Raw genomic sequence first — 23,646 nt, forward strand, 5'->3', positions numbered from 1 at the left:
GGCTGGATGTATGGGTATGCAGAGTATGGATGGGTATGGTGTGGATGGATGGATCTGTCACTGAGCAGCGCTGTGGGCACCACACACGCAGCCCACAGCGCTGCTGCCACCGATCTCTCCGCTCACACTGGACAGAGAGTGGAGGGAGGAACCAGAAATCACACCGGTTTGTTTACGTGTGATTGCTCCGTCATTTGACGGAGCTATAACGTGGTATACTCCGCGACCGTGATGCGGACCCGGCGGTCAGGGATGTTCTCGGGTGCGCGCCCGAGAGTGGCATTCTGGGAGGATGTGACTGTATGCCCTCCCAGAGTTAAGCAGCCGCCCTGTAGCCGTCATTCTGCTATGGGCTGGTTGCTAAGTTGTTAAGTCCTGTAAGTTGCAAAGTGGGGGCCTCCATGGAACAAACGTTTTTGTTTCCGGCACATCCAAAAGATGCTTGATTGGATTAAGATTTGGAGGCAAAGTCAACACCTCAAACTAATTTTTGTGAAAACCATTTTTGAACCAATTTTTGCGGAGTGGCGGGATACATTATCCTGCTGAAGGAGCCAACTGCCATCAGGGAGTATTGTTTCTATGCTGTTTTGGGACTTACCTGGTCAGCAACAATGTTTAGGTTGATGATGCATGTCGAGTAACAGCCACATGAATGACTGAACCCAAGGTTTCCCAGCAGAACATTGCTTAAAGCGTCACACTGCCTCCACCGACTTGCATTTTTCCTCATAGTGCATCCTAGTGCCATTTTGTCCTCTCCTTGCACCCGCTGTCACATTTTGAAAACGGTTTGGTTGTGCAGAGCTCTGCCCACACAGCCACATGATTCATTCACAGATTCCTGTGAATTTGGCATTTTGCAGATGCACTTGTAGCTTGAATGGGTTGTGAGCGTACTGATTAGCCCACTCGTAGTCCATTCACTCCCTCCAGCTTGCAAGCGGATGGCTCCTACAGAGGCACAGGATGAAAGCTTAAGGAAGACTGTGCAGGAGCTTGAAGCAGTGCCTGTGATCTATTGATCACAGGTGCAGTACTTTGCAGGTTCCTGTTAAAAACAAAAAAGTTTGCGAGAAAAAGAAAAATATGTGCATTTAATTTATTTATTAAAAGGTGAACATATCGATCTTTTAAAAGCAACCCTGTTGTTATCCTAAAGGATGAATTCTTCTTTAGTGAAGTTGTCCTTTTAATAAATCCTTCCCCCCCTCAAGGTACGAATTGATGAACCTAGTGGAGCTCTCACCTCCTGCTAAATAAGTGTTCAGCCCATTTATTTTACAGGGTGCCTGCTACCGAGTTCTTTTCGGATAGCAACAGGGTGTCTTTAATTATAAGTTCGGAAGGCTTTATTCTAATGCTTTGAACAGTTCACAAAATTTTAATGAATGCGTTGCATAGGTTTCCTGATTTTTATATTAGCTGTATATTTTATTTTTTCGCTATAATTCTAGATCATAAATGTAACTTGTTAACCTCTAAAGTTGATCACCCTGAAGACGCTCGAAGCGAGTCAGATTTCATTAGCACTATGTTTTATCCAAGTTGGTGAGTAAGGAAGCATTGAAGCCGATGCCTGTCAGGTCACCTTGAGCCCAGGTGACAGATGCACACCGTAGGGATTAGGAGTGCACCGCAAGGTTGTGGACCCTACGGCTGACTGCTGCGGACGGGGATCAAGGTGATAGGGAGGCAGGGCCGCCAGAACACCAAGATGGATCCCACCGGGGTTAGAGCGTAAGATTCCCTGGGGCGTGGAGTCTAAGAGCCAGCAGGTGTTCACCAGAGCCTCGATTGGTGAGGATGGACTTGGCTGCAACTGGCTCCAGGTCGCGACCCCCAGGGTCCCCCAGCTCGCACCCACAGTAGGCAACAGGAGGATAGGGATGGTGAGGGACAAAGCCAAGGTTGGGGCCACAAGCAGACAAGAATAGTCGGGGACACCCCTAAGGTCAGGATCACAGGCAAACAGGGATAGTCAAAGACACGCCAAAGTCGGTAACGGAAAACAGTAGAAGCGCACACGGCAGGTAACGGGAAGCTAAACACACAAAGGTTGATCAGCAGGATTGGCTTGCAGTGCACAGGTTAATATAGAGTTCTCTGATAGGAGCTAGGGTGGAGCCATGCCAGAGGATGGATTATAAAAGCAGTCAGATGAGGGTCGGCTGGTCTCTAGAAATGAACACATGGAGACAGGTAAGCAGACCAACTCTATTGCATAACCATGACAATGCCTCAGCATGACAGCCAGGCAATACAATTTATTTTTATTTTTAGGGCTTGATCACTAATGGCAGCTTCTGTGATTTTCATCATAACCATTTTTCTTTAAACTGCCCAGTCAATATATATTTAGTTTGATTTATTAATTTAATTATTTTAAGTCACTTAAGACTTTTAAATTTTTTATTTTTTTATTTTTGGAACTCCTTTAAAGCCCACCTATCATAATGGTGTGTAACCAGGCACCATCGTGATCAGTATTTCCAAATGTTGTATAAAGCAGGCTGTAACGGTATCTGAGCACCACAAACTGAAAATGCTATTTTTTTTTTTTTTTTTTTATTGTTCACAGCAAACTCACCATTCATTCATGTCTCCATGCTTTATTTTGTTGAGAAATCATGCAAGAAAAAAAAAGGGGGTAGTTGGGACTTTAAATGAGGTAGATCTAGCATGGCTAAAAGAGTAGTAAATGTAATAAGTAATGTAATCATTCGAAAACATGACATGACAATATAGTATTCGTATAAACAATCGTAGCTACTTGAAGATGACATATTGAGGTATCAGACAATAGTCCATAGTAAATAATCACATGAAAAGCAGCATGGTGGGGTATCTTGGGTAGCTGTATGGTTTAGGAGATATTCCCCTCGCAATGCGCTGCTGACTGCAGCGGTGCATGCGCACAGATGCTGAGGAAATCTCCTGCGCACATGCGTGGGAGTTATGATATCGTGGCTCCGGCCACTACACAGCGCCGGAGCCTCGATACCCAGAAGACACGCCAAAGGAACATGTCAGCTCCCTTGGTGTGGATCGGGCCAGATGTCGGAGCCTCGTTCTAAGGTAAGTATTTCATAATGGTGCATAGTAGCTCATTATGACTTTTCCCTTGCAGGCCAGAAAAAAAACAAAACTTCAGCATGTTTACTCCCGCTTTAAGGCTGATTAAGGTAAATTAGGGGTTAAACAGAAGGAACATTTGTTCATCCCTTTTTAAACTGCAGATAAAGAAACAGATACAAAAATAAACAGATACAAAAATACAAAAAGTGTTTTGGCTGAGCAATATTGTTAACCACTTCAATACAGGGCACTTAAAGTGGGAGTTCCGCTGTTTTTTTTTTTTTTTTATTTATTTTTTTTTTTTTTAAAGCTAGCAGCTACAAATACTGCAGCTGCTGACTTTTAAAATAAGGACACTTACCCGCCCAGCGCGCCCGCGATCCTCTCGATCGTCTCTTGGGTGCTGCCGCCGCCATCTTGGGTATGGGAATCAGGAAGTGGAGCCTTGCGGCTTCATTTCCCGGTTCCCTACTGCGCATGCGCGAGTCGCGCTGCGCAGTAAGGATGGTCCCCGCTGTCTCTGGGATCCGCTTTAAACACATTCCTGCCCAGACCAATTTTGAGCTTTCAGCGCTGTCGCACTTTGAATGACAATTGCGCGGTCATGCTACACTGTACCCAAATTAAATTTTTATTATTTTTTCCCACAAATGGAGCTTTCTTTTGGTGGTATTTGATCACCTCTACGGTTTTTATTTTTTGCTAAACAAATTTAAAAAAGACCAAAATTTTTGAGAAGTGTTTTATTTTTTTTATTTTTTTGTTTCAAAACTTTGTAAATACGTTTTCTCCTTCACTGATGGGCACCAATGAGGTGGCACTGGGCGATACGGATGGGCACTGATAGGTGGCACAAATTGGCATGGATAGGTGGCACAGATGGGCAAGGCTGATAAGCGGTATTGTATTATACTGTGCTGATGGATGCCAATCAGTGCCAAACGATAATGCATGCCAATCAGTGATGCCCACTGGCATCCATTGTGGGCACTGACTGGCATCCCTGATGGTCTAGGGTGGCATACCTGGTGCTGGGCATCGCTGATGATCTGGTGGCATCCCTGGTGGTCCAGTGTGGGCATCCGGGGGGGGGGGGGGGGGCTGCACTGATAATCAATCAGCACAGACCCCCCCCCCTGTCAGAGCAGCAGCCAATATGCATATATAGAATAGTGTGTAGGCAAAGATGGGATACAGTCTTGAGGGCCAGTGCTTGCATGGTTGAGATCAACATGAGGAACAGGTAGGATGGTTTATAGAATTTTTTTATAGGTGGTAGGGGGATCTGGAAAGGGCAGGGCAGGAGAGGGAGGGGAAATAGGTTAAAGATAGGTAGGCATAGTCAGCAAAAGGGTATGGGGAGGGTGGGAGTCTTGGGCCCTCTTCTGACCATCACCATTTTATTTTTTTATTTTTTTAAGTAGTTAAAGGTAAGCAGTAGTGAAAGCCATGGAAGACAGTCCAAGTGGCCCACATCTGGGTGTAGGATTTAAAGCGCCAGGTGATGTGATCTGATTTAGTGGTATTGGTAGGTGGATAGAGTGAATGCCAAACAGTGCAGGCTGCTGTAAGGAAGTGAAGAAAGGGCTCTGGAGCAAAGAAAGTAAGACCATTTTGGACTGGTTCTTAAATGGAGCACAGGACCACCATGCATGATGCCGGGGGTGAGAGGTGGCGGCTGACCTCTCCAACAATGGTGAGGGACCAAGAGGTTTGATGGAGTTGTGTATGTTAGGGCATTGGTGTAATCTAGTAAGGTTCATGAAATTAGTTTCTAAGGCCTTACTTGCCAAGGAGATTTTGTGTGTTTAGGATCAAGGCTTTGTCCCAGCCCTCTGTATGGAAAGGGTGCCAAGTTTGCTTGACTATTAGTCAGGTAGGGCCTAATATCCTTCTTCCAGTTCTAGACATTCATTTTCCCCTGTTCACAGAACATGTTAGACTTTGTGCAAACAGTGCAAGGACTTTTGTCAATAGAAGAAGAGGGAGAAAAGGGTGGACCCTCATTGGGAACACACTGAGGGTTTTTTGTTTTTAATTTTTTTTTAACCAGCGGGTTGAATGAAACTAAGCTCCACAGGCCCCCCACATCCCCACAAGTGATGCGGATGTAGTGATCTCTCCCACTGCACAATATTGTGTTCTGACAGCTTGGACTCTCCCGGTCTGTTGAACAAACAGCAGAATACACCAGTCAGCTGGTTACTGCTCAACCCGCCAGTTTCCTATATGTATATACCCAGCTTTAGACCCGAAGCCCATGACTAGCTGGAGCTAGTCTCCCTGACTCTACTAGTCACTGTAATATTAATTTTTTACATTCTCTCTCCCCCCCCCCCCCTTTATTTCTTGTTAGGTAATGTTTACCAGTCCTGACAAATTAGTAACTCCAGAAAATGCAAACCTCTTTTGATATTAACCTTTTTTACATTTCCAATTATATTGACAATTTTTCAGCATTACAGTACACATGACTTTAAGGCGGGGGGTGACCGCAATTATGTGTACATATTTTCCTTTTTTGACCCACTTTCCATTCACTATTGTTCATGAGTACACTTCCATTGTGTACTTATTTCTGGATGTGTGCAAACTTCTCCTGTGTTTTTATTTATTTTATTTTTTTTTCATTTTTGTGATTATTATGGTTTCTTCATAAGTCTAAAAAATTTTTTTCTGAGCTGTAAAAATATGTATATTTTTTTTCTTTTCTATCGCTTTCCAATGAACTTCTATTCACTGCTGCTTATTTTCTTTATTATACGAACCTCTTTGATCATGTTTCCACCATCTTTTTTCAGAGTGCATTTATTAGGCTTTAAAATGTGTTTATTTTTTATTTATTTTTTCTCTTTCCTGGATATTTTCTTTACCATACTGCTTTTATTCATAAGGTAATCTATACTAGCTTGATCACTCGCACTTTCTTTTGAACGTTTTGACTTGGCCTCATTCCATTTTTCTATTTCTTCTTACACTTGTGCATTTGTCCTTTTTGTAAAGTTTAATAACAAAATACTTTTTTCAGATAAGCCTATTGTTCATAATCTGCTATATTTGCCATATTTCTTTTTCATTATTTACATTTTCTGTTTGCATAAACCTCTTAATGTTTACTGCTATATAATGAACATTGTTTTCAGAGCCTGCATGATTGGCACCCCTGCCTGCCTAATCTGTCATACAGGTTTCAATTCTTCTAACATCATTCTAGGTTGTGGTGTTCCAGCCAAACGCCTCACAAAAAAAATATATACTGATTTGTCTGTTTCAAAACTCTCCATGCCTGTGACAAGCACAGTGGTGCTGACAGTTTAGAGCCCATTACTTGGAGCAGTAAGCTTCTTCTTTTCCCATTTTTTTTTTTTCTCCCTTTTTTGGGTGATGTGGTCCAATACATTTTAAAGAAAAGGAAAAAGTCTGTTGTCCCCAGTGACACACTTCCATCCCTGTAACATATAAAAACGAAGGATTCACCCTGGGACTTTAAATGAAGTGGGTACCGTTTCTGCCAGTAAACATAACAGTAGTAAATATAGTATATGGTTTATTCAAGTACAGTTGTTTACATGCATAAATATGGCAACGGTTGCCAATTAACCGATTCGCACCCGCCCTATAGCCGAAAGATGGCTACAGAGTGGACGCTATCTGCCGGGAGGCTCTCCCTGGACGTCCTCCTGTTTACTTCCACAATGCACGCTCCCGGGAGCGAGCATCGGGGAAGTTCTGTGCTGGCCGTGTCCCTCGGACACAGCCAGTCACAGATCACTGTAAATGGCCAATCACAGCGGCCGTTTACAGCGCGATCGGCCTATCCAATGAGAGATGATCTCATATGTAAACATATGAGATCATCTCTCAGTGCCGCTCTCCCTCCTCACACAGACAGCGTGTGAGAAGGGAGAGATGAATGGCTGTAGCGGCCGTAAGTAAAAGTAAAAAAAAAAGTGCCACCTGTCAGTGCCATCTGTCATCAGTGTCACGTGTCATTGTCCTGGTGCTCCAGGGCCTTCAAAAGTGTAATAGGTAGTCAACACGTTAGATGTGTAATTTATGCTCCTAGAACACGTGATGGTGCTCCCTGCATGTTGGGCCTCTTTATGTGGCCAGGCTGTGAAAAAGTCCCACACACGTGGTATTGTAATACTCGGGAGGAGTAGCAGAATTTTTTGGGGGGTGTCATTTGTGGTATACACATGCCATGTGAGAGAAATAACCTATTACAATGACAATTTTGTGGAAAAAATTTTTTTTTTTAATTTTGCAAAGAATTGTGGGAAAAAAAATGCCAACATCAAAAAGCTCACTATGCCTCTTACTAAATACCTTGGAATGTCTACTTTCCAAAAAGGGGTCATTTGGGGGGTATTTGTACTTTCCTGGCTTGTTCGGGTCGCAAGAAATGAGATAGGCCACCAGTACATCAGATGAGATCAATTTTGTATGATTCGCACCACACCTTGTAGACTCTCTAACTTTCTCAAAGACCAAATAATATCCACTAATTTGGGATATTTTTACCAAAGACATGTAGCAGTATAAATTGTGGCCAAAATTTATGAAGAAAAATTAATAATAATTTGCATAATTTTGTCACAGAAACAAAGAAATATGCGTTTTTTTTTTTCAAAAATTTTAATTTATAGCTCAAAAAATAAAAACCCCAGAGGTGATCAAATACCACAAAAAGAAAGCTCTATTTGTGGGGGAAAAAAGGACAAAAAATTCATTTGGTACAGTGTTGCATGACTGAGTAATTGTCATTCAAAGTGTGAGAGCACCGAAAGCTGAAAATTGGTCTGGGCAGGAAAGGGTGTTTAAGTGCCCAGTAAGCAAGTGGTTAAAAAAGATACATAAACAAGGAATATTGGTACGTAAATGTAGTAGTAGTCATAGTACACAGGCATCATACTACCCGACTAGTTTTGGGAGATTCAGCTCGCTCTTCAGGGGCGGATGTGTGTAACAATGTACCACTGAGCTTGACCGTGGCTCCAGGTGTGCAGCCTCAAGACGGCAGCAGCAGGTGCCTCCGCAGGGAGCTGAGGGGGCGGAGTCAGATGGGAGAGCAGGCATGGCATAGGTGTAATGATGTATCCCTAGGGACCTCGTCAGTCCATAAAAAGTATAGGCTGAGTATGGTGAATATCCTAAGTGTAAAAGTAATGAGACACAGCAGGCAATCTCCACAGCTATGTGTGTCCTCAGTGAAGGAGCCTCTCACCAGAAGCGGAAAAAAAAATGTGAGGTCCCTCCCAATTCATACCAGATCCTTATCTGGGCATGCAGTCTGGCAAGTCAAAAAAAGGTGGGGGATGAAACCCCCACAGGCACCTGATCGCACCCACATCCCACCATATATAGACATGTGGCCCCATTCCCTTTAAGTGACACGGAAGTAGTGTGTTAGTAAGCGGGAGTGACAGAAGGAAGGGTCTCGTATTCTGGGAGGACCTTCTCGTATTCTGGGAGGACCTTGCTTTATATATATATATATATATATATATAAAAATTTACATTCTGCTATCCGTGGGAAATCCCCTGCTGATAGCAAGGATGAGTCACTGGTTGTTAGGCTGTCAGCGGGTGCCAGCTTCTAACAGTGAAGGCTAAAACAGACCATTGTCCATTTACTGTACATCCATTTAGGTCAGATTAAGTTTTTTAAATGGAACCCAAATAGAGACATGTTCTGTTTTAAAAAATAAAAAAATGGACAAGGTTATTGATGATCATTCATTTACCTCCGTTTACCCATATGAATGCATTGCTGTATATTTTTCATCCATCAACAGACAAATGAAAAACAGAACACTCGTGTGAAAGGGCTCTAACTGCATTTCTGTTATTAAGAACAGTAATTGAATTACTGCAGGTTTTCCTTATTTGTCATTTGTGTTCTATTGTCGGTATGTATCTTCACTGCAGGTATAAACTGGCAGAACTGAGATGTATGTAGTGATCCACCTTTTAATAAGCTCATGGTATTGCTGGGTACTAAAGTGAGCACGTTGGATTAACCAGTAGATTAGTTAGCTGTATGCTTTGTCATTTTGATTCTATTCTGAGAAATGATTGTAGTTAATGGTCGCTGAGTCTTTAACTCTTACATGTACATGAGAGTACAAGACACGCCTGTATCTGGGAACATATAAAACATGCATTACCATCATCCATTATTATTATTATTATTTTTTTAAACCGATAAAGGTTTATTAAATGACTCGCACATCAAGGTCGGGTTCACACCGATAGGAATTAGATGCAGGTTTCCCGCATCCAATTCGCATAGCAGGAGAATGTGACTGGCTCTCTATGGAGCCGGTTCACATATCTTCATTGCGGAGCGCACTGCACAAAAATGCTGTGCGTCTTTGGCTTTGTTTCAGGGCTAAATTCAGGCATAGAATCGGCTCTGATTCGTCCCTGAAACAGGAAACAAGGAGGCATATCGCTCATGCCAAAGTTTTTCTCGTATGGGAACAGAATGAACGATTTTCATTTAATGTGTACAATTTTTGTGCAAGACATGGCAGATACGAAAGACATTATCCGAAATAACAAAAAAATAAGCCTTTGTCATATGAGAATTTTGGTATGTTGTTTCTGTCCTCTGTTCCCCATTTGCTCTGAAACATTGAGAGGAAAACCTGCCAATCATCCGATTTTCTCCTAGTGTGTATGGGGCTTTAGAATTCACCCAACCACCATAGAAAGAAGCATACCACCATGCAATTTGAGTCCCAAAAGACAAATGGATATGCAGAAGTGATTAAAAACGGCAGGCATGCATCAAACAAACTTCAGCCTTGGGCGAGGAGTCCCATCTTAAGACCACTTCGTAGGAAAGGGATCTTGACTCCCAAAACAGTTGAAATTTCCCGATCTGAGGAGGTCTGCACCTGAAGAAGCATGTGCACCCACGTACCATATTTTTTATTTATTTATTTTGGAGCTCCTTGGTTTGAGCACTGGAATGTTTTGGTGGTTGAGCATCTGGGAACATATAATATACATTGAATATCTCCTTAAATGGAAGTAAACCCATCGATTTAAACAGTTAAAAAAAAAAAAAGGCATGCCGGAAATGCTAACTGCACATTGGCTGTGCTCTCAGCCAAACTATCAAACCATCCAATGGCTGGTGTCATAACGAATCACATGTGCAGCACCATAGCAGTTGAAGATTAAACAGAGGCAAAGATGGCAGCTTCCTTGGCTGAAAACGATAGGGGAGTTTACTTCCACTTTAGTACATGTTGTGCTTTCTAAATGATGTATTCACTGCCACCAATTTTACTAGATTTGTATTGTCTCAAGCTCTACTTTCAGAATTTCATCCTATTTTAGTATTTTCCTATACTTCATGTTGCGAATATAGTGTTTCATTTAAAATGTGTTCAAAAGTAAATTAAACAGAAGTCTAATGTTGCACAGGTAGTTGGACCAATGCCGAAAGTAAAGCGAAGCAGGAAGCCTCCTCCAGATGGATGGGAACTGATAGAACCTACATTGGATGAGCTTGATCAGAAAATGAGAGAAGGTAAGAAGCTGGCATACCCCTATGCAGTTATTGCATTCCCCAAAGTAAGGAGGAGCAGGACCTCCATCATGCTGTATGTGATAACTATAGCCCAGCCACAGTATGTTTATTCATACATAACACACACATGCACACACTTTGGGTTCTATGTATATATAAAAAAATTGCAATTTAAATGTCACTGCATTCACACGGCTGTCATGAATAATCCCCATAATGTATCTAATATGTATGTTTCCTATGATCGTCAGCTCCACCTAGTGGCTATAATGTGGTATTTTCCTGAAGTACTTAAATCAGGGAAATATCGCATTTATGGCCACTAGATGGCGCTGACTATCTTAAAACCCCTTACAACCAACTTTGACCTACAGGTAAGCCTAGATTAAGGCTTATGTGTAGGTCCAAGAAATATCTCCTAAACCTACATGGTTTAGGAGATATTTGCCGAAAGACAGGCACCGCTGTCTATGCACAGGCGCACTGAGCGCGCCGATGTCAACGGCGATATGCTGCTAGTGCCGGCTCCCGTGCGCATGCGCGGGAGTGACGTCATCGCGGCTTCTCCGAATGACAGCGGCGGAGCAGCGAGACCCACCGAGAAGATGGATGCTCCGGATTACAGGGGACAGCGGTGACTTCGCTGGCTCCTGTGTCAGGTAAGTGACACATAATGGACTACTATGCGATGCATAGTAGTCCATTATGCTTTACTTTTGCAGGGAATCAAAGAGGAAGTAAACTCCATTAGGGTTTACGTCCTCTTTGACCACTTCATTACCGCTGTAACAGTCTTACTGCTACAGGGTGGCCGCAGTGCACATGCTCATATGGTGTGTGTGTGTGTGTATGTGTGTGTGTATATGTGTGTGTATATATATATATATATATATATATATATATATATATATATATATATATATATATATATATATATACACACACAATTTAATATTTTATACGTGACCCCACACTTCCTGGGGGGTAGCGGGCGCTGCCAGTGGCTCGCTTTCACTGTGAATATGCACCACAGGAGGCGATCAGCAGGTACCACAGACTCTGTCCTCTGGCAGTCTGCCTATGTAAATAAGGCAGATTGCAGTTCTGTCAGTAGGGAAGGCCCACACAGTACACAAACATTTAACCCTTTGCTTGCCCCTGATGTTAACTCCTTCCAAGCTAGTTTCATTAGTACAGTGATGGTGCATATTTTTTTTTTTTAGCACGGATCACTGTATTTTTGTCATTGGTTCCCAAAAAGGTGTCAGCGTCCGATTTTTGTCCACCTCAGTATCGCAGTACCACTATAAATCGCTGATTGCCGCCATAACTAGTAAAAAAAAAAAAAATTCCCTAAATATATCCCATATTTTTCAAAAATATGTAGCGTAATACACCTAAATTGATCAAGGAATTCGATTTTTAATCATTTTCTATTGTATGTGTTTTATAGCAGAAATTGTTTTTATTTATTTTTTTAATAACAAACCTATTGTACTTGCCTCCACTGTGCTGCTCATTTTGCACAGAGTGGCACCAAACATCCTCTTCTCCCTCTGCGGCTCTCACAGCTCCTCCGTGCATCAAATAACCCCCTAGGAGAAGCGGTCTCCCGGGGGGGGTGGGTGGTGTTAGCTTGCAGGCGCGCTCCTGAGTCCAGCATTTGCGTCCATAGACACGAATGCTGGTCTCAGCCTACACACCACCCCCCCCAGGCCCCCCCCCGGCACCTGCGTCATTAGATTTGATTGACAGCAGCGGTAGCCAATGGCTGCCCTGCTATCTCACCAATCAAGAGGTGAGAACCCCTGGCAGAGGAAGAGCGCGTCTATCCACCAGGTGAAATTCCAGGGCTCAGGTACGTGAAAGGTGAAAAAAAAACAAGAGTTTGCAACCCCTTTTAAGTAACAAACCTATTTGACACATACAGGGATTATATGCAAGAGCTGCACGGGTGCTGTGACATTCGCAAAGCAATTTTTTTTTCTTATAAATAGACCAATTTTTGTGTAAGAAGGATAATAAATTCAGACTACCATTTGTAATTCACTTTGAGAAATGACATTTTGAGGCAAGTATGAATGTTTATTAGTGTTTAAATGTGAATCAGCAAAATAAGTGCTAAAAATCCTCTCAGTGTAATAATTAGGATCTGTTTTAGCAGTTACACAAGATTGATGTATAGCTGATATTATACCATTATTTAGTGATAGAAAGCTAGATCTTGTAAACTACATCAATAAGCCTGACTTTGTAAATTGAAAAAATATTCAAAAAGGTTTGCAAATATATTCTTGGAAAAAACACTAACTAGGCATGAGTTTAGGTAGCTTAAGGCCAGGTTTACACTGGTGAGACAAACTCTCCGATATTGGGAGCTCATGTCGCATGAAGTGTGAAAATCAGTGTTTCCCTATTGGAGCCTTCTTAACTGGTCTGACTTTGAAAATGCTTCCTGTGCTACTTTGGTCCAACTTTGATTCTACTTCAGCTCATTGAAGTCAGATCAAAGTCAGATCACCGTCTTGCCTGATCTGACTTTGGCATGTGACTTGTGCTCTGATGATCTTGAGGGGGAACACCACTCCAAATTTTAAATAAAAAATGGGTTCTCCCTCCAGGAGCATACTAGGCCTCATCATTCCTCGGGCGGTGATGTCGTAAGGGGCAGGGGTCACTGGATCACATCACCCGGTGACCATGCCCCATACCTATATAAGTCGTTGCGCACCGCTCACACAGCATTACAGCGGAAGAGAGCATCATGTCAACTTTGGAAGAAGTGAAGAGGGTAGACAACAGAGAAGACCAGGCCAGTGCTAGCAAAAGAGCAGAAAATAGTGGAGGAGCCCCCTGGCATAAAACTTAAAAGAGTGGGAAAAGCGGCCGGAGAGAGTGGAGAAGTCAGAAGAGACCCACCGAAGCTGCCTAGTAAATTACTTTAAAAACCTGTCCAATGTGTTTGTCAACAAAAAAAATAAAAAAATGTCCCTCCAGGTGAATGGGTAGGGCTACGATGTACCCCATACTCATTCACATAGGGCAGGGGGCCAGGATCTGGGGTCTCCTGGATTCCGATAAGTCCCCCACCCACAGACCCTGACAACCAACGCTAGTCCCCACCCCTTTCCTGACTGGCAGTGCTGCGTGATCTGGTATGGATTTTGGGGGGACCCCAACGCTGTTTTTTCGGCGTAGGGGGGTTCCCCTTAAAAATCCATGTCAGACCGAAGGGACTGGTATGCTCTTGGAGAGGGAACCCATGACTGTTTGTTTTTTATTTAAAATTTGATGTGGAATTCCCCCTCAAGATTCATACCAAACACAGTGCCTGGTTTTGGTGGGGATTCAAGTCGGATCCCCGTTCATTGAAGTTGGACGTGTCTCTGACTTCAAGTCGCAAGGCAAAGTCGGATCCAAAGTAGGACAAGTGTCACGTCGTGTCGAACCAGTGTAAACCCGGCCTCATTGATATGATTTAGGGGTGGCTGCACTCTGTTTTTTTTTTTTTTTTTTTTTCCTTGCAAGCCGTCACTAATGGAAACAGTAGTTATGTATGTGTTAGCAGAGGAAGCCATAGTGTGCGGCAGAGAAGACGGGCATCCAACACTCCGGGAAGTGTTAAATATGAGGATTCGTCAGGGGGCCATAACTCTTGGACAAAGCGAAGATGAGGAATGGGCATCAGAATAGGTCTTTTAGGAGATGATGCTTTTTGGTTTTTTTTTTTTTCCCCCATCTCCGCAAAATAATTTTAAGAGAGATTCAAATATTGCTACAGACCCCAGATGCAGGAAACCTTGTCTTTTTAGTAGCCTACCCCCCCCCCCCCCCCCCCCAGCTCTAGCTCTCAGTTAAATCCTGTGAGTGGGGTCGAGCTTGTGTGTCTGATTAGACGCAAACAGTGTGGCTCTGAATTGGATGCATACACAGGTGCCCCCAAAGGGTAATCAGCTCAGTGGGGGATGAGCCAGGAGTGCTGGCATGGGACTCCAGAAGAAGAGGAGGAAGAGATTGGGGGCCCCTCTGTGCAAAACATTTACACAGAGCAGGTAAGTATAACATGGGTGTAGGAGTTGCGTGGCAAGGAGTCAATTATAGATACTGCACCTCATCCCCAAATACATAACAAAAAAAGCAACGAAGGAAAAGAATGGGATTATCACGGTGCATAAATACAGATGAGATAAGAAAACAAATTTGTAATATCAAATTTTAATAAATATCACACAGTAATAAGAATACAGAAAACAAAAAACTAAAAAGGAAAAAAATAATACAATTGAATAGTTGAGCATAAAATAGATATATTCTATCCAATTTTCAAACAGCCAAAAGTTTACAGCGTGTTGGGCCAGGGTGGCATTGGCCTTAAGATGCTGTCTGGTCAGTCCTTCCCTAAATGTTTTGCCATAAAAATGGCTTCCTCAGAGGCAGTAGAATATAATCTTAAAGAAAGTGACAACAGTTCTACAAAGAAAGAGAAAAAAAGCATATGCTAATTAAAATGCAAAATAAAAGGCTGCATGAAATAAATAGGCACACAGCATGGATCTGGACAAACCAAAACCATCCGACATCACCCACCCATCCACAATGCCCATGTGTGGCCGAATACCTACCCCTCAGTGACCTCGCATGAAGGGCCGCTAGGACGCAATCATGCAGATGGCGACCGCCTTATAACCACCTTAGTGTAGCTGCAGGGGGTAAAGAGGGCTATCGTAAAGACTAGAAAATCAAAAAGAAAAAAGGGGAAAATTATAAACATGTAAATTCAAAATGTCCAAGTCGAGATAGCCCTAAACTTAGGGCATCGAGACCTGGAACAAAAATGCACTCTATAAATGCATGCAAGCCATCATGGCCTTCATTGGTTACCTACCACTTTAAAGAAACATTTAAAAACAGGGGAGGCGCTGAGGAAATTGCACTGAGTGATGAAAGTCAATTAGCCTCAATCAAGAGTGTCTGAAACCAAAACCAAACATAATTTTTAAAAATGAATAATTAGACAGCATGACGCAGAGAAAAAAAAGGGGGGAAGGGGAAGAAAAGGGGAAGGGATGCTACTTTATTTGTAATTTTAAATGAATAAATTAAAAAATGCTTACTTCAAAATGGGGGCAAGCATTGAACCATCAAGCCATCCAAGAAAAAAATGAATGTAAGTCAAATTAACGCCTCAGCACAAGAGAAGGCTCCCATGTGAGTGGTCTGCAAAAATAAAAAGAAAGGGAATGTATAAAACTGATGTTGCCCAGACTGTAAGGGAAGAAAAGTGGAGGGTTTCCCTACCAGTCCAGGTACTGACCTTTCTTAGACACAGCAGTGAACGTACAGCGCCTCCAGGAACCCAGCAAATAAATGCTTGATTCAAAGCCCCGTTATATATCCCCCACCCGCTCGGCGTAATGACATTACCGCCGAGCGGGAGCGGACAGAAATAGACTACACAGTGCGCGCTCAAACCACTGGGTGCCTACAAGACCCACAGTGCACTGCAACTACGATCTCATCGTGAGGTTATGTGACAGCTGGTAAGGCTGACACACCGCCGCTGAGAGAGATTACAAAGACTAGATATAATTAGGACCAGATGGAAAGACAAGAGGCGCACAAAAGAGTTCATAGGCAAACAAGGATGTTAAAGTGAGGAAAAAGAGCGATCACACCGGGGCGGGCCCGCTATCCACCTAACGGACCCTTGGGTGTCCATACAGCTACGGGTGGTCGGCGATGGCCACATACACAATTGTCGCCCAACGGAACCCCATGCGGGATCACTGAAAAAAAAAAAGTTCTCTATAAGGAGGGGAAGGAAATATTAATTTCGGCCACACGGTAGCAAAAGATTGACAAAATGAAGAGGAGTAAATGTTAAGGGAAGGCAACGCATGTGTAGAACATATCGCCCTATCCCAACAGCCATGCACTGAAGTTGGCTGTCCAAAGTCCTAACCGTAGACCCACAGATCGTGCAACCTCAAAACCAGAAAAAAAATAAAAATAAACAATACATATGATATTCACAAACCTTTAACACAATTAGAACAATACCAATACAACGATATATGTAAATCAACGCAATAAAACAAAAAAGGAAAAGAAAATCTATTTATAATGAATTAAATTATAATAAACTGAACTGAAAAAATCAATGTCAAAAATAAAATGCAACTATATATATATATATATATATATAACTTGTATAGCAAGACTAAATGGGGGGGGGGGGGGGGGAGAGAAAAAGGGGAAAGAATTCCCCTCTTTTCTTCTCTTAAATTCCATTCAAAGCCCCCAAAATATAACCTCCTGTCAAAATATTGAATCATTGGCCCGAACACTGTCACAGTAGTCTCAAGACGAAACAAAGGATCCATGTATGTCTAGAGTAGGGAATCATGCATAGAGCGTTCCATAGACTGGGCCCGGGAACTCATGAAGAAAAACAAACAAAAGTTGTCATTTAATATCAATCTTCATATATGGTAGTACCTACCTGAATTACAGAAAAGATTTAAAACGAATGTACTCATTAAGGCCCGGGTATTTAGTGGCATCCAAACTGTGTATCCACTTAGTTTCTAACTGTAACAAAATTGTGTCGATCTTGCCACCCCAAGCATGCATGGGTACATGCTCCAGGGCGTAGAAGCCGACAAATGTGGGGTCAAAATTGTGTTGATAACCAATATGTCTGTTTAGGGCAGTGGTGCATAAGCATTTTAATAAAGGCAACACATGATCCCTAATTCTTTTAACAAAAGGACGTTTAGTTTTTCCAACGTAGAAGCAACCACATTGGCATAGGGCTATATATACAACCCCAATGGACTGACAGGTAACATGATGTTTAACCGTATATGACTGTCCTGTGGGCAAAGAAATCGAAACAGAGTTTGGTAATGAAAGGACAAATATCACATCTCCCACAGGGGAATGTGCCTCGTTTAGTGTATTTCTCCGTCCTATTCGATACAAAATGACTAGTTACTAGTCTGTCTCGCGTGGAAGGTGATCTGCGGTAGGTAATTAATGGGTACGGTTTAACAAATTTATGAATGGTATGATCGGCCGTAAGTAGTGGCCAATATTTAAACAGTATATTTTTAATTTGGGAATGTTGTTTAGAAAATTGAGTAATGATCCGAACAGGATAATCAGTGGGTGACGACTTCTTTGAATGAATAAGATCCTGTCTATTCAGTCTAGCTGCTTTTATTAAATGCCTTTTTTTTTTTAGTAGGGATTTGCTATATCCTCGATGGTACAGTCTCTGGTACAAATCACTCGCCGCCAAATGGAAATCAGCTTCTAAGGTGCAATTGCGTTTCAACCGCAGGAATTGGCATATAACATGGGGTTGTGTTTAAAAAAAAAAAAAAAAAAAGGATTTGGAGGAGGATGAAAGAACTTTTTGAGTTTAAAATGACAAACTTTGTTAAAAAAAAAAATAAAAAAAAAAAAGTTTAGTGTCACTTTAGTTATTCATTTTAGCAATAGTTGATCTTAAGGTGTGCCAGAGTTGAGAGGGATACTAAATTAGTAATAATTTTTTTTTCCTTGCATAATACTAGAATTCGCAGTACTATTCTTTTTATGGGTGTACAGTTTTATTGAATTTTTTTTGTTTATTCTCCAGCTGAGACCGAGCCTCATGAAGGAAAGAGGAAAGTGGAATCTCTGTGGCCAATATTCCGTATTCATCATCAAAAAACTCGTTATATATTTGACCTCTTTTACAAGAGAAAAGCTATAAGCAGAGGTAAAATGTTCTGTTTTTTTTATTTTTTAAGATATATGAATATTGATTGATGAATAATAAAGTTTTATAGCATTGTTTTATTTTTGGGAGAAGAACACTGGATTTGAGTTTGGAAGTGTAAATCAATCATTATGATTAACCTGGTAGGCACAGAACTACCTGTAATTTGTAAGAATCAAGTGAGTGTTTCAGCTCGCTGGTGACCAGCAGGTAAATCAATTATTCCTTTTAGCAGAATAGAATTTTATAGTAGTATTAAAGTCGTTTAGTTTAGTGCATTGAGCACAATAAAATAAGGATTCACTAATAGGCTATTTTGTTAACATTTTTTATCCGGTGTTCTGACACAAAGTGTCCGCCTATCGAATAGTGTCCGGGCCGTACTGCGCAAGCGCAGCGCTTGCCCAGTACAGGGGGCAAAGAGAAGCCGAACATCTCAGAAGAACGGTGCCTGCGCACTGAGTCCAGGTTGAAGCCCCACCATCCAAGTGGACATAGGGTTGCTCATAGTAACGGGGCCCCTTGCGGGCTCGCTTTGCTCGCCACGCTTTGGGTACGGCCACGCTTCGCTCAGCTATTTTTTATTCTAACTCTATGTCCACTTGGATGGTGGAACTTGAACCTGGACACAGTGCGCAGGTGCCGTTTATCTTCGGAGATGTTCGGCTTCTCTTTGTCCCCTGTACTGCCCAAGCGCAGTACAGGGCGGACACAATGTGATGGGGGACACTATCTGATGGGACACCAGCACTTGCCGACAAGTTTCAATGTTGCTTCCCTGTACTTCTGGTCTTCATGAGAGAGTGAACAATGGACAGTGCAGTCTTCAGTCAGTCTGTTAGCTTGGCGAAGAAAGTGGCTAGGAGGAGAAAGCAGCAGGAATGTGCCTTGCTATCCTAGGTTATGGGACTGTGTGTTTCTATTGATGTACACAGTGTAGGGAGACCCAGCTCTATTGCCTGCATGCAGGGATGGCTGCATAGGATGCTGCAAGAGAAAGGAGTCACCCTGGAACTGGAAACTTGGGGCAGTGATCATGGCATATGCTTAAACCTGGAATATAGGCAAAGATTAAAAGATAAAGAAGCTGCTTACCCAGCAAGTCATTAAATCTGCTGCAGAAAGTGCTGAGAGTTTAATATGACTTTAATGTTTGGCAAAGCAAGAGAAATGAAAATGCCCTCCAGCGTGTGAAGGTAAATTATGGGTTTAAACATGGTATGTAAATCTGCAGCATTGGGCATTACGATATATGTTAAATAGAATATACTATTTCATTATGGTTGTTCAGTTTACTTTGTGGTTTAAAATATTTGTCTTCAAAAAAACCCTTGTTATGATGGGTTGATATACATAAACTATCCTTTGAAAAGTACTCTGAAAAAGGTTGTCTACCCCTCTGCTAGATTATCCTTTGAGAGGATGAGCACTAACTACGATCCACCCGTCAGCTGCCTATGGTCGACAGGTAGATCATGATCGACAGGTTGCCAACCCCCGATCTAGCGTTATCTAGACAATTCTCCCTGTAAGCTAGGTCATTCTGATCAGGCAAAAACTTCTGGTAATGAATGGTTACCCACCCCTACTGGCTCCCACATATTCTTATTGGCCAGTGTGACATCATAGTGGTGTACCAAGAGAATTTGTGGGTAAGAGACTGCGGCAAGGTCCCACACAACCAAGAAGTATGGGAAGTTTCCCCATTAAGGCTGGATTCACACCTATGCATTTAGTGCTTTTTGCATTTTGCAGATTTGCTTTACATTCCATTTAACATGGTTTCCTATGGAGCACGTTCTGTAGTGCAAATCTGCAAAATGCAGAAAGCACTAAAATGCATAGGTGTGAATCCAGCCTAAGAGCAGCCAGGTGTTTGTGTGTAGGGAAGGCCATGATATCTGGTTGAGCTTGCACATTTTATTTTTTTATATTTTTTTTGTCACTAAAATCATGTCATTTCTTGTCCCATTTTTGTTCTGTACACTGTGAATTGTAAAAAAAAAAAGTAAAGTATTAATACTTTCTTGTGCCTCCTCCCCCTTTTTTTTTTTTTTTTTTTTTTTTTTTTTTTTTTTTTTTTTTTAGAATTGTATGATTATTGTATCAGAGAAGGGTATGCAGACAAGAATCTTATTGCAAAATGGAAGAAACAAGGGTATGAGAACTTGTGCTGCTTACGTTGCATACAGACCAGAGATACAAATTTTGGAACCAACTGCATTTGTCGAGTCCCCAAGAGCAAGCTTGAAGTGGTAAGTACTTTGTCCTGTTCCCTTGAAACTGTTCATTTTATTTTAAAATGTTTTTAGGAATATTCGTTTTCTTAAAAAAAAAAAAAAGAAAAAGAGGGGGGGATGTAAGTGGCGCTGCCAATTATTGGTGCTTCATTAAACAACCGCGTGCAAACTAAAATCTATCCTTCCTTTTGTTAAAACGCTTTTACAAAGTACATTATTGAATCTCCCAAAAGGGAGGAAAGGGTGTGCCAACCTAATTATAATGCGCTGTCACAAGTGAAAACGGATCCAAATGGATAAATTCCCCTTTAATAGTATTAAAGTGCTATAGTGATAAATGCATGCATACCAAGGTAAAAAAATTAATAAATAACATACATAAATGTCTACAATTAAAAATTCATGAGTCCATATAAAGTCCTCTGGGTGACTGGTGACATGGCAGGTGAACAAGTGAGGTGACTTGTGCTCCCTCCTCCAAAACTGCACTCCCCAAATGGGTAAACCCATACAGGGGCTGTAAGGCACCATAATTGTATGTTCCAGGTCCCTTGTACGGCGTCTGTTATCTCTTGAACCTCTTCACTGTGTGCTCAGGTAAGTGGATGTGCTCACATAGATGGCCACAGGCAAACCTCATAGAGGGAATCCTTCAAACATTTTTTATAAAATAAGCCAAAAACGCATCCGGATTTCTTGCGTACCATGAAACGGAAACTGGAAATTATGCTGTAAGTCCAGCTCTATGCATTTTGTCAGTGACATCATAAGGAGAGGCCTCTGTATGAAAACATATTACAGGAGTGCAGAACAAGCTACGGTGACCCATAAAAGTAAAGTAAACTTTTCTCTTTTGTTCACTGATTTGACACAGCTCCATTAATCTTGACCATAGGGTTGTTACACCACCTTGAGGAGAGGACTAGGCAGAACATGTTATACCAGTGATGGTGAACCTTGGCACTCCAGATGTTTTGGAACTACATTTCCCATGATGCTCAGGCACTCTACAGTGTAGTGGAGCATCATGGGAAATGTAGTTCCAAAACATCTGGGGTGCCAAGGTTGGCCATCACTGTGTTATACAATCGAATAAACAGAACTTTACAGTTCTGCCCAGGGGGGGTCCCTCCAGTAACATCTCCTCAGCCTGCCTCCTGCAGCTCAGTTTTTTTTCTGCCTAGTGAATGAGATGGACCTAGGAACCCTGCGGGCCCATTAGTCCTGGGATTTTTTTTGCAGAAGTTTGTCTTTTGCGCACGATTTTGGATCCTGTGATCTACTATCAACAGCCGGCTGGGTGACAGGCTGGATACCCTTATCCTTGTAGTCTCCCCAGCCTGGCCATCAAGGGTGTGCAGACCATAGCCACGTGCTGGGTTGGCCACGACAGGCTCCAGGGGCGGCCGGTGAGCGCAACGCTCCGGGCCACACATATGACCGGGCTACTGATGTCTGAGTCAGTGTGCTGTGGCCAGCAGCCATCCCGTACTCTTCGGGAGTGGGTCTGTGATGGAATGTCCCCAGCTCGTCCGGATGGTAAGTACAGCTCTCCCTGCCTTGGTGGGGTTGAGCAGCTGTGCACTCCCTGGTAGGTCAATTCGGGGGTCCCTCTCCTCCCTCTCTTGTGCACCTGTTCTAAGTCCCCAAGGGTGGCAGACAGGGTGGGTCAGCATGGCTTCAGAAACTCTGACGCAGACTCGGGCCCCGCTGACACTGACGGCCGTGCTCTGTTTCAGATGACGCTGACCAGGACCGATCGGACAGTGAGGATGAGTCCCAGTCCAGGTCCGCGCAAGAAAAGCGCTAGTTGGAGCACTTATCACAGCTGTGCGTGATACCGTGAAGATCAGGATACAGCAGGTCCTTCCGCTGCAGTAGCGGTCCCGCTTGGGTACTGTAAACCTTATACCTAAGGTGTTTCCGTATCTGACTTATTTCGATAAGTTCATATACAGGAATGGGGGCGACCACAACTGACTTTTTCGGTCCCAAAAAGCATGGTTGGCTCCTCCGGTCGTGGACCCCCAAGTATCCAGGTTAAATAAAGTAACCCTGATCCCAGTAGAGGGGGCTCCTGTGTTTAAAGACCCCAGGCAGTGGCCCGTTCCTTGTTTACGGTTGGAGGTTCAGCAATCCGACCAGTACTGACCACAGCACTTGTGCTGCAGACAATTACTGAATGGGCGAAACTTTTACACTGCGAATTGGAGAAGCAGCAGGCTACACAGTTAGTGCACTTTCTTAAGTACTTTTGGGACACGGCTCTGGATTCGCTTCCTCTGCTATCCAGGGCTTCAGTGCCAGCAGTGGTGCTGAGGCACCTGATTTGGCTGAAATGCTGGTCGGCGGACCATGCATCTAAAAAAAAAAAAAAAAAGCCTTGACTGATCTACCCTTCCTTGGTGAGCGGCTCTTTGGATGACATTAAGAATGTCACAGGTGGGAAGAGTACCTTGCTCCCACAGGCCAGGAAGACTAAGGAGCCACGCCACAGGCGAGGGCCCTCATTTTCCGCCCAAGTTTTTTTTGTCCCCCCGGGACTTCGGCTAAATGCTCCCAGTCATACGGGTGGGGGGGTCGCCTTCGGGAGTTTGCAGCCCGGTGGGCCTCTCTGCTATCTGACCAATGGGTCTGCGAACTGATTTTCCTCTGGCCACAAGACAGTTCCTCTCTTGGCCACCAAAGATATTATTCACTTCCAGCATACCCTTACTCCCGGCTCGCTGGGAGGCCCCATGGGGGCAGTAAGGGACCTGCTAAGCCACAGGGTGATAGTGCCTGCTCCGGAGTTGGAAAGGTTCCAGGGGTTCTACTCCAATCTGTTTGGACGTACCCCTTCCTTTTTTGGGGACTACAATCTTGGACCTAAAAGCCTCAATTGCTTTGTTAAAGTACAGAGGCTCAGAATGGAATCGGTTCACTCAGTAGTCGCTGCACTCCATCAAGGGGACTCCCTGGCTTCTTTGGACATCCAGGATGCGTACCTGCACATACACATATGCCTCAGGCAT

At 42.9% G+C, this 23,646-nt stretch overlaps 1 protein-coding gene across 1 annotated transcript in view; it reads left to right on the forward strand.

Moving 5' to 3' along the window:
- Positions 1–23,646, forward strand: part of BUD31 (BUD31 spliceosome associated protein) — a 45,546-nt gene that overhangs the window by 3,863 nt on the left and 18,037 nt on the right. Inside the window, exons 2-4 of the mRNA XM_077448753.1 lie at positions 10,519–10,624; positions 18,270–18,392; positions 20,481–20,647. Of these exons, the coding sequence (XP_077304879.1) occupies positions 10,531–10,624; positions 18,270–18,392; positions 20,481–20,647 (384 nt within the window). The 5' untranslated portion in view covers positions 10,519–10,530. The remainder of the gene's footprint in view (positions 1–10,518; positions 10,625–18,269; positions 18,393–20,480; positions 20,648–23,646) is intronic.

Source organism: Lithobates pipiens, unplaced genomic scaffold (genome assembly GCF_037356315.1).
Source record: "Lithobates pipiens isolate NorthernLeopardFrog02 unplaced genomic scaffold, aLitPip1_a1.2 Scaffold_22, whole genome shotgun sequence".
Classification (NCBI taxonomy): domain Eukaryota; kingdom Metazoa; phylum Chordata; class Amphibia; order Anura; family Ranidae; genus Lithobates; species Lithobates pipiens.